The 13791-nt window shown below is 39.5% G+C and overlaps 2 protein-coding genes across 2 annotated transcripts in view; one reads left to right on the forward strand and one right to left on the reverse strand.

Annotated features, from left to right (window-relative positions):
* psen1 (presenilin 1) overlaps nucleotides 1-2682 on the reverse strand; it is a 17498-nt gene extending 14816 nt beyond the window's left edge. The window contains exon 1 of the mRNA XM_052580603.1: nucleotides 2623-2682. The gene's annotated coding sequence lies outside the window, so the exon portion shown is untranslated. The remainder of the gene's footprint in view (nucleotides 1-2622) is intronic.
* Nucleotides 2152-13431, forward strand: adi1 (acireductone dioxygenase 1). Its single transcript, XM_052580605.1, has 4 exons — nucleotides 2152-2389; nucleotides 11988-12107; nucleotides 12219-12398; nucleotides 12621-13431. The coding sequence occupies exons 1-4, from the start codon at nucleotides 2264-2266 to the stop codon at nucleotides 12735-12737; spliced, it is 543 nt and encodes a 180-aa protein (XP_052436565.1). The 5' UTR covers nucleotides 2152-2263; the 3' UTR covers nucleotides 12738-13431.
* The last annotated feature ends 360 nt before the right edge of the window (nucleotides 13432-13791 follow it).

Raw genomic sequence — 13791 nt, forward strand, 5'->3', positions numbered from 1 at the left:
AACGTACTGTAGGTGGTGGTATACATTTAGATTGTTATACGTCAAAAAACTAAAGAAGAAGAAAAGACGACGGGTTGTGTGTTTTATTTTACTGTCTATGGTGAGAACATAGACAGTAAAAGAAATGGACACAGCGACCCCACTGGAACTCAATTGAGACGAATGAAGCCCAGGGAAGTCGTGGCCTAATGGTTAGAGGGTTGGACTCCCAATCGAAGGGTTGTGGGTTCTAGTCCCGGGCCGGCAGGAATTGTGGGTGGGGGGGAGTGCATGTACAGTTCTCTCTCCACCTTCAATACCACGACTTAGGTGCCCTTGAGCAAGGCATCGAACCCCCAACTGCTCCCCGGGCGCCGCAGCATAAATGGCTGCCCACTGCTCCGGGTGTGTGCTCACAGTGTGTGTGTGTGTGTTCACTGCTCTGTGTGTGTGCATTTCGGATGGGTTAAATGCAGAGCACAAATTCTGAGTATGGGTCACCATACTTGGCTGAATGTCACCTCACATTCATTTAGCGTTTTTTAGCACTTCCGTTTCTGAGGCGCAGACTCAAACGAAGCTTGATGACGTCAGCAACCTGTCTGACAGATGTAAATCTTCTAGTAGCTGTGCGTGCAAACTGCCATCGTTAATCTTGCAGAGACGGCGAGCTTGAGCAATGGAAGTCAATTTATTTGATCAAAAATGAGTGAGCAGGAGTAAGTATTCTGATTAATTATTTTGTATAGTATTTTAAAATGTAACGCCAGTAAGCCATATTAAGTTAATTTCCTGCGCGCTTCTCCTCCTGTCTGTACGGTAATGCGACAGAGAGTCGAGTGGTTATGACGCAATAGGGACTATGGTGATACAAAATCCAGGAAATAATTACGTTGTTTATAATTATAAATTCTGCCAAAAAGAATAATAGGCTACTATGTAGAAGAAAAAGATGTCTTACTTTATTTATTGTTGAATACCCAAGACTTGAGAGAATAATTTTATGAAGTCAAAAACGTTAACTAAAATTTTTCCCTGTCTCACCTATGAAATATGAAAATGTGCTAGCCTGTTTCTGACATGACATAATTAAAATTGATTACCTGACCCTTTACACAGCACATACTTGCAACTCTGAGCTACTTCTCCCTGTCTTTAAGCAGCTTCACCTCATCTGTTCTCTGATATGAAAGCATTGCTTTAACATTAATGATAATGAAATGTCAGTATTGTAATTAAACTTGACCCATCTGACGTAATTGTTCATGCCAGAGATTTAACAACACTTGTCAGTCAGGAGCATATTTAACAGGAGCCACACTCAACTGGCTTGATGGTGACTTCAGTAAGTGTGGTTGACCCTCTTGTTTTTGTGGCTATAATAATTAGGCTAAGTAATCTCACTCTCTTCCATTTCCCTAACATGAAACTTTTGACTGAAACATGAAAATGATACTGAACAGGTGCAGTGAAGATATTTAAAGAGACACTATCACTATCTAAAGTACAGAAAGCCTTACATCATCTCTAGTTGCAGTCACCTACAGCGCAGCCAGCTTCACAAAGACTAAATTGTGGAAGTTATTCTTCATTATGTTACTGTGGTTATTTTGTATATGTTATTATTTCGATTAAAATACAAAATTCAACACACAAATTCTGGTTGAGGTATTATTTTAATAATTTATTTAATATTTCATTATTTTTTCACTGCTAAATATTACAAACATAGGGTTAACTTTCTAAAATGTATGGAATGTTACATTGTCAGTTGTACGTTGGTAAAAAAAACATGAACAAAAGGCAGAAGCCCTAAAAATATGGATTGTGGATGTCTGTAGTGCAAATTGCTGAGGGGAAATAAAAAAAATTGCTGTCCTGTCATAAACCGTGAAAGATTAGTATATTATTATTTTTATTATTTCTACTAGGTAAAAGTAACAACGATAAAAGTACAGAACATATTAACATTACGTACAAAGAGGTGACATAACTTGCAAAGCACCCCTTATACAGGTATATAACAAGTAATAATATAAAACGAAAGTTTGGTGGAGTTGACGTATTTTCGTTCTTGAATGGAGCTCCACTCGCCGCCATGGAGGTGACGTGATTCTACGGAAAGTGTTGCCCGGTCCAACATGGCGGCCGCGTCATTAGTGGAGGCGACGTAATTCCACGGAAAGTGTGGCCCGGTCCAACATGGCGGCGGCGTCGCTAGTGGAGGTGACGTATTTCCGCTCTTGACCCTCTTTTCTATGGTTGTGTGTATGTAATAATAACGATGGGTAGTTTGGAGGCATGGTACATGGATGAGTCCAGGGAGGAGCAGAAGCTGCCTCACAGACTGAAGCCGAACCAGCCCGTGACCCTCACACAGCTCGAGCAGATCGGAGTCTATCACTGGAAGGTTCGAGCACGAGTCACACACACACACTCACACTCACTCACACACACACTGCTCGTCTGCCACGAATGTCATAAGGCGAGGAGCTCTGCGCTTGGTGTGTATTATGGATCAGTGCAAACAGTGTCAACATCATGCTCCACCTTTACAAAAACATTACTGTCGGTTGTCGTGGTAAACATAGTTATTAGATGGCATTTAGACAGTTATGAACAATTTAATTTTACTGCACTAACCCCGTTCACAGTGTCGGCGCCACGAGGGGGCCTCAGGGGGCCTGGCCCGGCCACCTATGTTACTGTGCCCCCTCACCTCTAGTCAGCACACCACCCTGCCTCGGAGCGCGATTTCAGCCATTGAGAGTCATGCTGTGTCTGAAATCGCTCACTCATTCACTAATCCCTATACAGTGTATGGCAGTTGAGTTCACTAAATCAGGAAGGAGTGAACAAATAAATAAGTGAACGGATTCGGACAGTGACGTATAGCCTACACTGCGCGTGAGACTTGGAGCTGTTGCAAAAACATTGCCATATGTACTTTTATATTACATGTACCTAATTTTAGAAAATAATACTAATAACAATAATACTCAAAATGACTTTATATTGCAGTTATACATACCTCCGCTTCAGCTTTGTGGTTTCATCCATGGTATATAATTATTTATTTATTTTTTAATGATTTTATGTTCACAATCATTAATTGCTGTTAAAATTACATACTGAGAACAAAAATAAACACGTTCATAATTATGTATTTATTATTTTTAGTATCTTGACACTTGCTCAAGCAGCGTTTTGAGCTCAGATAAGATGGTTGTAGAGCGTCCTCAGGCGACCGTTAATTTTACATCAGAATACACTACCTGTTATTAACTGTTATTAAAAATGTGAATTTTCCATCAAATTATCATCATCATATCATCACAAGTCAACAACGATGCCACCTCAGTAAATTAGTCAAATATTAAACAGAGTTATTGCCTACATAACATATTTTAATATAAATAATGTAGGAAAAACGTTAAAACTGTAAAATGTAAACTTCATCTCTCATTCAAACTCGCTCGCTCCCGCTCTCTCTTGAAACTTGAAAAGGGATTTTTTAAAAAGGCAGTTAAAACAGTTCGACTAAAGATAGTCGTAATATGGGTTTAAATAGCCTGGTTTTATTTAGGCCTATTTTTCTTAAATGTAAAAAAAAAAGACAAACAGCATTAATTCTGAGATATCCTTCATTGTTCAATTTCAGTTAACGCAAACTTTAATTAAATCGTTGCCAACCTTCTTTTGTTGCTCAATCCTGCCAATATCATTCTGCATGGAGAGGATACAGACCTTTTAACTGAGATGAAACTTGTATCTTTTGCCGAATGTGTGCGCAATCTCCACAGCGAAGATGATTTCTGCATTCTCTGTGACACATACATTGAGCACAAAAGATACACCTGTCTCAGCAAAACGGAGGCGACAGGTAAACAAGAACCTGGCTGAATATGTAGTTGAAGAAACAACTGGAGCCAACATCATTGATAAAGTGGAGCTACGTACGCAGGCTGTACTTCAGTGCTTTGGATCACATTCTTGGTTAAATTGAGGTGCGTTTCAGTGAACGTAATTCATAGTTTGCCGCAGCACTTGCCGCTCTTGACCCAGAAAATGATGACTACTAGAAGACTTCTCTCTGAACATCACAACGTTCTCGAAGCAATATTATATGTCTAGTGTTTTGTCCGCACTTAAACTCGCTGTCACATTCGGGGCCTCTACCGCTATGTGAGAACTCATTTTCTGTGCTCAAGAACGTTTTCATGGACAACAGACGAGCAATGAACCACACACGTAACTCTCAGCTCGTGCAACTTGCGTTTGAGCGGGACCTTACAAAGAAAATGCGCAACGAATGGAAAGACCTCGTTCTGAGAAAGTTTAAAACTTCCACTCGTCGACTGCAGCTTTTCTAAAGGTTAGATGTGTTTTTGCATTTTTGTCTGTTACTATATTGATTATAGCCAGTGCTGGTCTGTTTATTATTTATGAGAATACTCTAGGCAGCGTTCGTGCTCTGTATCGTTGCGTCTGGTAGCCTAAATGGTGACTTAATAAAATACATTAGAATATGCAGGAAGCATTAAACTCACTATTGTTTTCGATTCTTTTCCAATTATTTTTCTTTCTTTCTTTCTTTTTTTTTTGGATTAAAAGGAACCTAATCTCACCGTGATTACTGCAGGATAGGTCGTATAATGTATCCTTCCTATAATATGAAGCTGAAAAAAAAAGAAATTTACGATACGAAAATTTTATTTTTTTCAGCTTTGCCCGTGAAATTAGTCATAGCCCAGCTCAGCAGGGACATGCGTTTGAATTAAATAAGACATGAAGTGTCTAAAATAAAAGTGCACAGTTCAGCTGAATGATGAAGTTTACTTTGTATACTTTGCAAAATATTAACAAACCGTACACTGAAACAAAATAACCAGAACATTAATTACTGATAGAGCTCTGTCAATCAGATGGCTCTCGTCCACTGATCTATGCTCGTGACATATTATTTATAAGTATCATTGGCTGATAGAAATGTTTAAAAAAAAATATAATTTTAGATGGTAATAAGATCAAGACCCTCAGTGACGTCATGATCTATTCGTTCATGCAGCGCTCAAAATTGTGGACAAGCCAGTTCCACCGTAAAATAACCTCTGAATCATATATATATATATATATATAAAATTGAAAATAATCTTTTATCTCACAACTGTTCTAATTATGGCTTAGGTGAATTGTGCTTCTGAAACGAAAGGCTACATCATAAAATTTAAATGATCAGTGCCGGCTCGTTAGACTCCCATAGATAAGCTTTGTTGAACTGAAAAATACTCTGAAAGAGGAGTCGATTCCCCTTGATGGGGGTCCAATGGGGGGTCCTGGTCATTTCAAAGGGGGTCTCATGAAAACCAACAAAAAAATACAGTGGACACGGCTAATAACTGCATATTACTGCTATTAAACAACAAAAACAACACAGCATATCAACTACGTTGTTTTTAATTAATCAATTGCAGTTTGCAAACAATCTGCTCAAACTTGAATTGCCATAACCACATCCATGTAACTATTCTCATACTCTCGCCACCTTTTGATTGCTCTACTATTGTCCAGTTTCCCCCTGTCCTCTTCTCTGCTCCTCTTACTCTCCAGTCTCCTCCTGGCATCTTCTCTTCAGTCTCCACGGGTCTGATTTACTGCAACATATGAGTTTATAGTACGCATGAGGCTAGTATTTATGCTAAATACAGCAACACAATAGCAAGAGGTTCACCTAACTCACTTCACTCACCAATATTGACAGCTCTTTTGTCCAGTCTCCTCCTGTCTTCTCTCCATTCTCCACAGGTGTGATTTCCTGCATTAAATAAGTACAATTTCAACCGGTTAAAATATAACGTAAGGAGTGTACTCACCACTTAAAAGAGAACAATTTGCCTGTTGTTATGATTGGCTGCAAAGCGATCAATAACAACATCTACATCCATCTCTTTTGTTCTTCTTGAGCTGATTGCCAGCACAGCAAGATTGCTGGTTCGGACATCGCCACTTTTGTTTCTGAGGTAGGTTTTTAAATGCCGTTAGCAGGAAAAGCTCCTCTCACAGGCAGTGTCATGGAGATGCACACACGTTTGTATAAATCAATGAAAGTCTCCTTGTATGGCCTCAATAGAATCAGCAAGTCATTGTGAGAGAGACCCCATTTAGTTTTTTTCTGTAAATGAGGCATTTCAGTTGATGTAGAGTAAGGTCCATAAATATTGGGACAGCGACACCTTTCTAATCTTTTTGGCTCGATACACCACCACAATGGACTTGAAATGAAACGAACAAGATGTGCTTTAACTGCAGACTTCCAGCTTTAATTTGAGGGTATTTACATCCAAATCAGGTGAACGGTGTAGGAATTACAACAGTTTGTATATGTGCCTCCCACTTTTTAAGGGACCAAAAGTAATGGGACAGATTAACAATCATAAATCAAACTTTCATTTTTTTAATACTTGGTTGCAAATCCTTTGCAGTCAATTACAGCCTGAAGTCTGGAGATCAATTAGACATCAGCGTACGCTGGGTTTCATCCCTGGTGATGCTCTGCCTGGCCTCTACTGCAACGGTCTTCAGTTCCTGCTTGTTCTTGGGGCATTTTCCCTTCAGTTTTGTCTTCAGCAAGTGAAATGCATGCTCAATCGGATTCAGGTCAGGTGATTGACTTGGCCATTGCATAATATTCCACTTTTTTCCCTTAAAAAAAACTCTTTGGTTGCTTTCGCAGTATGCTTCGGGTCATTGTCCATCTGCACTGTGAAGCGCCGTCCAATGAGTTCTGAAGCATTTGGCTGAATATGAGCAGATAATATTGTCCGAAACACTTCAGAATTCATCCTACTGCTTTTGTCAGCAGCCACATCATCAATAAATACAAGATAACCAGTTCCAATGGCAGCCATACATGCCCACGCCATGACACTACCACCACCATGCTTCACTGATGAGGTGATCATGAGCAGTTCCTTTCCTTCTCCATGCTCTTCTCTTTCCATCACTCTGGTACAAGTTGATCTTTGTCTCATCTGTCCATAGGATGTTGTTCCAGAACTGTGAAGGCTTATTTAGATGTTGTTTGGCAAACTCTAATCTGGCCTTCCTGTTTTAGAGACTCACCAATGGTTTACATCTTGTGGTGAACCCTCTGTATTCACTCTGGTGAAGTCTTCTCTTGATTGTTGACTTTGACACACACATACACCTACCTCTTGGAGAGTGTTCTTGATCTGGCCAACTGTTGTGAAGGGTTTCTTCACCAGGGAAAGAATTCTTCGGTCATCCACCACAGTTGTTTTCCGTGGTCTTCCAGGTCTTTTGGAGTTGCTGAGCTCACCGGTGCATTCTTTCTTTTTAAGAATGTTCCAAATGGTTGATTTGGCCACACCCAATATTTTTACTATCTCTCTGATGGGTTTGTTTTGTTTTTTTCAGCCTAATGATGGCTTGCTTCACTGATTGTGACAGCTCTTTGGATCTCATATTTAGAGTTGACAGCAACAGATTCCAAATGCAAATATCACATTTGAAATGAACTCTGGACCTTTTATCTGCTCCTTGTAAATGGGATAATGAGGGAATAACACACACCTGGCCAAGGAACAGCTGAGCAGCCAATTATCCTTTTACTTTTGGTCCCTTAAAAAGTGGGAGGCACATATACAAACTGTTGTTATTCCTACACTGTTTACTGATTTGGATGTAAATACCCTCAAATTAAAGCTGCAAGTCTGCAGTTAAAGCACATCTTGCTAGTTTCATTTAAAATCCATTGTGGTGGTGTATAGAGCCAAAAAGATTAGAATTGTCTCCATGTCCCAATATTTATGGACCTGACTGTAGTTCTGCTGAAAGGTTGTCTTCTAATATGCCATATTGCCTAGCCATGGGTTGAAGGGCATCTTGGTGCAGGAAGGTCTTGTGTTTGGGATTAATAACTGCAGCTCCTTTCATAACGTGGCAACTGTCAGCAGAGAAGCACCTATTCAATTCACTGATTAAACGGTCAAGTACTGGGAAAAAAACAGTGGATTTTGTAGTCTTCTGGTGTTTGCAGTATCTTTTTCCTTGTGTGGCTACTGCTGCAGGTGGGAGGGCTGTATTATTTTTCTTATTGCCTGTTGGCGCTGCATGTCAGTGCCCACTCTCTCACACATGTCATTTGCGCCCTGCCACAAATGGGTCCAAGTTTCACCATTGCGTTCTTCTTTGTGTCAACCAGTGCAAAGACAAGATCAATGGCGGATGCCAAATCTAAATATGTGGCCTGTAGTTGGTCAGATAAAGTTTTTGTGAGCCCAAATATTTTCTCCAGCATGTAGATTTGCAAAACAAACTGTGCATCAATCAAGCCATTTAGTGATCTAGTCTCAATAGCTCTATGGCTATTTGTTTGATTGCTGACTCCCTCAAGTGTGGCTAAGATGCTAGGGAGGCTTTGCTTTATTGCTCAAAGACTATAGTACTGACATGCCCATCTGGTATCTGACAGACGTTTTAATTCCACAGCTTTTTTTAGTGGGCTCAAGTTCTGTTTGTTTCTCTATGATCACTTTGTGAGTTACTGAACAAGAAAAAAAGTTGTAAAGTAGCTGAACTGTGGCAAAGCAGTCAGCAACTGGTTTTACATTATGGACACAGTCAACTAAAACCAAGTTTAATCTGTGTGCATGGCAGTGGATGTACACTGCATGTGGGACTTCTCTGCGGAATTTTTCCTGAACACCGTTGTTGCAGCCAGACATTACAGATGCCCCGTCTTAACATTGTCCAACACATGCATTTTTGTCTATATTGAATTTAGCCAATGCCTCTTTCACTGTCACAAGTAAAGACTCTGCATCCAAACCATCAGCTGGAACAAAATCAAGAAACTCTTCATAAATGTCATCATTGTGTATGTAGCGCAGAACAATAGATATCTGCTCTTTTTTGCTCACATCTTTTTTCATCCACCAAGTAAAGTGCTCTCCCAGTTTAACTTTGTTACTAACCTATTCTCTCAAAATGCAGGCCATTATATCAATTAACTCGTTCTGAATTTCATGATGGACATATTTTGTATTACCTGGCCCAGTAGATAATTTTTGGATACAGTGCTATCAAACTTCCCCAGCAGATTACCTCTGTTGGTGGACTGTTCATTCTCTTGGGTCCCTCTTTGACCAATGGTTTGACAAGGCATTATGAGGCATTATGTTGCGCCAGTTTCTCTCCTCCTTTTCTCCAGTTTTTAAATCCTTCCAGGGTGAAGTACTTTTCTGAGTTACCACCAGATCCATGCACACTGTGGAAAAAAAATGACAACAGGCAAAACAAAAAGCAGCGTCTTTTGACACAGAATATTAAGCCACTGGTACTGTTTGAACCACGAGTAACTAAAACCCCTGGATGCTAGCTGCCCCTGCGATCCAAAAGATCGACGCGGGTATGATTTTAGTTGAGGCTGTCTTGGTTTCTCGGCTGGGCCATGGCTTAAATCCCCTGTTAAACCCACTCCACCGTCAGGATTCCCACCATCCGTGCCCGCTGTAGCGCTCGATGAGGAGCCATTTCTTTCCATCTGCTCACCTGTCTCCTCCGCCTCGGACTCCGGTCGCGTCTCCTCATCCTCCAATTCCTTGGTGTCCTCTGTTTCTAAGGTCAAGCAGTGCTCTCCCTCCACTGCAACGGTATATTTTCACTCCTATTGCTATATTTTCCGTGTGCTCAAATTTTTTTTTTAAGTTTGACAAAGTGATCCATTTTTAGCTTCAAGCTATAGCTTTAACGTAGCAGCTCTTGTGGGCTCGCGGCAGCACCTTGAATGCAATTACGCAAGGCACAGCAACGTTTGTGAGGCATCGCAGTGATTCTTATGTTTATATTTTTTTTTATATGTAGAATAAATTAATTATTATTGTTCTGCGTAGTTTAGAGAGAATTTTTTAAAAATCTTTTTAAATCTTTATCTCGTGGCAGTTGCTTCAATGCATTTAGGGTTGTGGTCCTGGTCAAGACAATCTCCTGAACTCCAAACTGAATGTCAGAATGGGAAAGAAAGGTGATTTAAGCAATTTTGAGCGTGGCATGGTTGTTGGTGCCAGACGGGCCGGTCTGAGTATTTCACAATCTGCTCAGTTACTGGGATTTTAACACACAACCATTTCTAGGGTTTACAAAGAATGGTGTGAAAAAGGAAAAACATCCAGTATGCAGCAGTCCTGTGGGTGAAAATGCCTTGTTGATGCTAGAGGTCAGAGGAGAATGGGCCGACTGATTCAAGCTGATAGAAGAGCAACTTTGACTGAAATAACCACTCGTTACAACCGAGGTATGCAGCAAAGCATTTGTGAAGCCACAACACACACAACCTTGAGGCGGATGACTTACAACAGCAGAAGACCCCACCGGGTACCACTCATGGCAACTACAAATAGGAAAAAGAGGCTACAATTTGCACGCGCTCACCAAAATTTGACAGTTGAAGACTGGAAAAATGTTGCCTGGTCTGATGAGTCTCTGATGATTTCTGTTGAGACATTCAGATGGTAGAGTCAGAATTTGGCGTAAACAGAATGAGAACATGGATCCATCATGCCTTGTTATCACTGTGCACGCTGCTGCTGGTGGTGGTGTAATGGTGTGGGGGATGTTTTCTTGGCACACTTTAGGCCCCTTAGTGCCAATTGGGCATTGTTTAAATGCCACGGCCCACCTGAGCACTGTTTCTGACCATGTCCATCCCTTTATGACCACCATGTACCCATCCTCCGATGGCTACTTCCAGCAGGATAATGCACCATGTCACAAAGCTTGAATCATTTCAAATTGGTTTCTTGAACATGACAATGAGTTCACTGTACTAAAATGGCCCCCGTAGTCACCAAATCTCAACCCAGTAGAGCATCTTTGGGATGTGGTGGAACGGGAACTTCGTGCCCTGGGTGTGCATCCCACAAATCTCCATCAACTGTGAGATCAAGAAGATCAGTCCCTTTCTTTCTTTCTCCTTGTTCAAGCTCTTGTTCTGTCCAGGCTGGACTCTGGGCAGGTCTTCCAGCCAATTCTATCAAACCTTTACAATTAATTCAGAACGGCGGCAGCAAGATTAATTTTTTATGAGCCAAAAAGAATACACGTCACACCTGTGTTTATCAGTTTGCACTGGCTTCCAATAGCTGCTCGCATAAAATTCAAGGCATTGATGTTTGCCTACAAAACTACCACTGGCTCTGCACCCATTTACCTAAATTCGTTACTTCAGACTTATGTACCTCTAGAAGCTTGCGTTCTGCAAGTGAACGTCGCTTGATTGTGCCATCCCAAAGAAGCACAAAGTCACTTTTACGGGCTTTTAAATTAAATGTTCCCTTCTGGTGGAATGAACTCCCCAACTCAATCCGAGCAGCTGAGTCCTTAGCCATCTTCAAGAATCCTCTTAAAACACATCTCTTCCATCTTTATTTGACCTTTAACTTTAACACTCACTATTCTAATTCTATTCTTAAAAAAATCTAACTACCTTTCTAATCTTTCTGTATTCTATTTTCTTTTCATTTATTATGCTTATGTGTGTGTGTGTGTGTGTGTAGCGACCTCTAACACTAGCTTGCTCTATTCTTTTTCTATTCTATCTGTTTTCTTTTTATTTATTATATTATTTAAAATGCCCATGCTATGTGTACTGTGTTAACCTGACTGAGACTTGTTACAGCACTTATATATCATTGCTCTTTTTGTTGTTTTTGATTGTTTTCACTGTCGTCATTTGTAAGTCGCTTCGGATAAAAGTTTCTGCTAAATGAATAAATGTAAATGTGTGTGTGTGTGTGTGTGTGTGTGTGTGTGTGTGTGTATATATATATATATATATATATATATATATATATATATATATATACTAGAAAGTGAAAAATAAAATCTACTCAATTTTATTAACATAAATTAATAGTATTTTAGCTGCAATAAAATGTGACTGGTTGTCACTTTCCAAAGGTTCTGATTTTTTCTGTCTCTTTTTGTAGTTAAATGCTGATAATTATGAAAATGACCCTGAACTGCAGAAGATCCGTGAAGAAAAGGGTTACTCCTATATGGATATCATAACGATTCACCCAGATAAACTTCCTGATTATGAGAACAAAGTAGGTTATGCATATTAACATGATTTAATTTGTATGAAAAAAAAAAAATCAGTACGGTATGTTTATTTTTGTAATGAAATCCATCTGTAAATTTCAAACTCTATTTTCCAGGTGAAAATGTTCTATGAAGAACATCTTCATCTTGACGATGAGATCCGCTATATACTGGACGGATCGTCTTACTTTGATGTGAGGGGCAAAGATGACCGCTGGATCCGAATCGCTGTATCTAAAGGGGATCTTATCACGCTGCCGGCGGGAATTTACCACAGATTCACCGTTGATGAGAGTGTATGCGTCTCAGAATTTACTGAACTAAAGCATTTCCATTCAGTCATTTAGTGCTGTCAGAATGAGAGTCTGATAAAACATCACAATAATCCTCAAGACAGTGATACAATGCTACATTTCTACAAATCTGATGAAGAAAGAAACTCATCTACAAGTTGAACGATCTGAGGGTGAGGACATTCATTTTTTTAAACTAAAACAGTGTTTTGCTTTTCTCTTTAGAACTACACGAAAGCCATGCGTCTGTTTGTTGGTGAACCGGTCTGGAAGGCCTACAACCGCCCAGCTGATGACTTTGACATCCGCAAAGCCTATGTGAACTCCCTGAGCTGCTCTTGAGATGCATGATGGGATTGGTTTAGTTGTGCTCTTCATCAGTGATGATCAGGAGAATCAAACTCTGCTGTGCCTTTAACAAACACTCTTGAACGGGTTACAATCATGAGTACTACATCTAAAAAATCATTACTAATGATAAACACATGAGGTTTTTGATAGTTATGACAATGAATTGTAGTCCTGGAAGGCTGTGTGGATGGTGGTTGTTTAATAGACTCAAATTTTGTACCATTAATTCATGTAAGTAATGAAGACATGTTAGACATGTCTTATTGAAATGAAAACGTGTTTGTTTGAATGATCACTGATATTCTTACAGTTTAGCCTATAAGTGTTTGTTTTTTTATTCATACCACAACAGACAACTATTAATTAGCTCAAAAGAGACTGAATCCTAGTTTGATGATCTTAAAGCATTTCACTGATTTCTTTGTTCGTTGATTAAATAAAACAATATTTTCTCTGCATTGTAAAAATGAACTGGTCAAGCATCAGAAATGTATGAAATGTTGCATGTTTTCTTAGAATTCTCAGTTTTTCACGTGTGCTGTGTTTTATGAAGACTTAGATTTTTTGTGCAAACAACCCAACTTTTGGTCTGAAAATGTATAGGTAAAAAAAAAAACCTTTTCATACAATTGTATATATGTATACACAGGTGCTGGTCATATAATTAGAATATCATCAAAAAGTACCTTGGTTGTAATGAGCGGTTATTTTAGTTTCTGTTGCTTCTATGACTAGTCTGGCCATTCACCTCTGACCTCTGACATCAACAAGGCATTTTCATCCACAAAACTGTTGCTTAATGGAAAAAGTTACAGCATTTACAATTACAGAGATGCTAGCAAAAATGTCAATTAGATTCTCAGCAAATATAGTATACAGCCTCATACATTATGCAAATTTTTATTGCGATAAGTCACCATAAAAAATGCATGTTATTAACTAATGGCTGGCGTTTTTGTTGTTTTGTATGATTGATTTTCCAAGGCTTGGTTAGCACTGGCACTAAAGAAGAAATACATTGAATTGAATTGACCTTGATTAAACT

The sequence above is a fragment of the Carassius gibelio genome, chromosome B17, assembly GCF_023724105.1.
Source record: "Carassius gibelio isolate Cgi1373 ecotype wild population from Czech Republic chromosome B17, carGib1.2-hapl.c, whole genome shotgun sequence".
Classification (NCBI taxonomy): Eukaryota; Metazoa; Chordata; class Actinopteri; order Cypriniformes; family Cyprinidae; genus Carassius; species Carassius gibelio.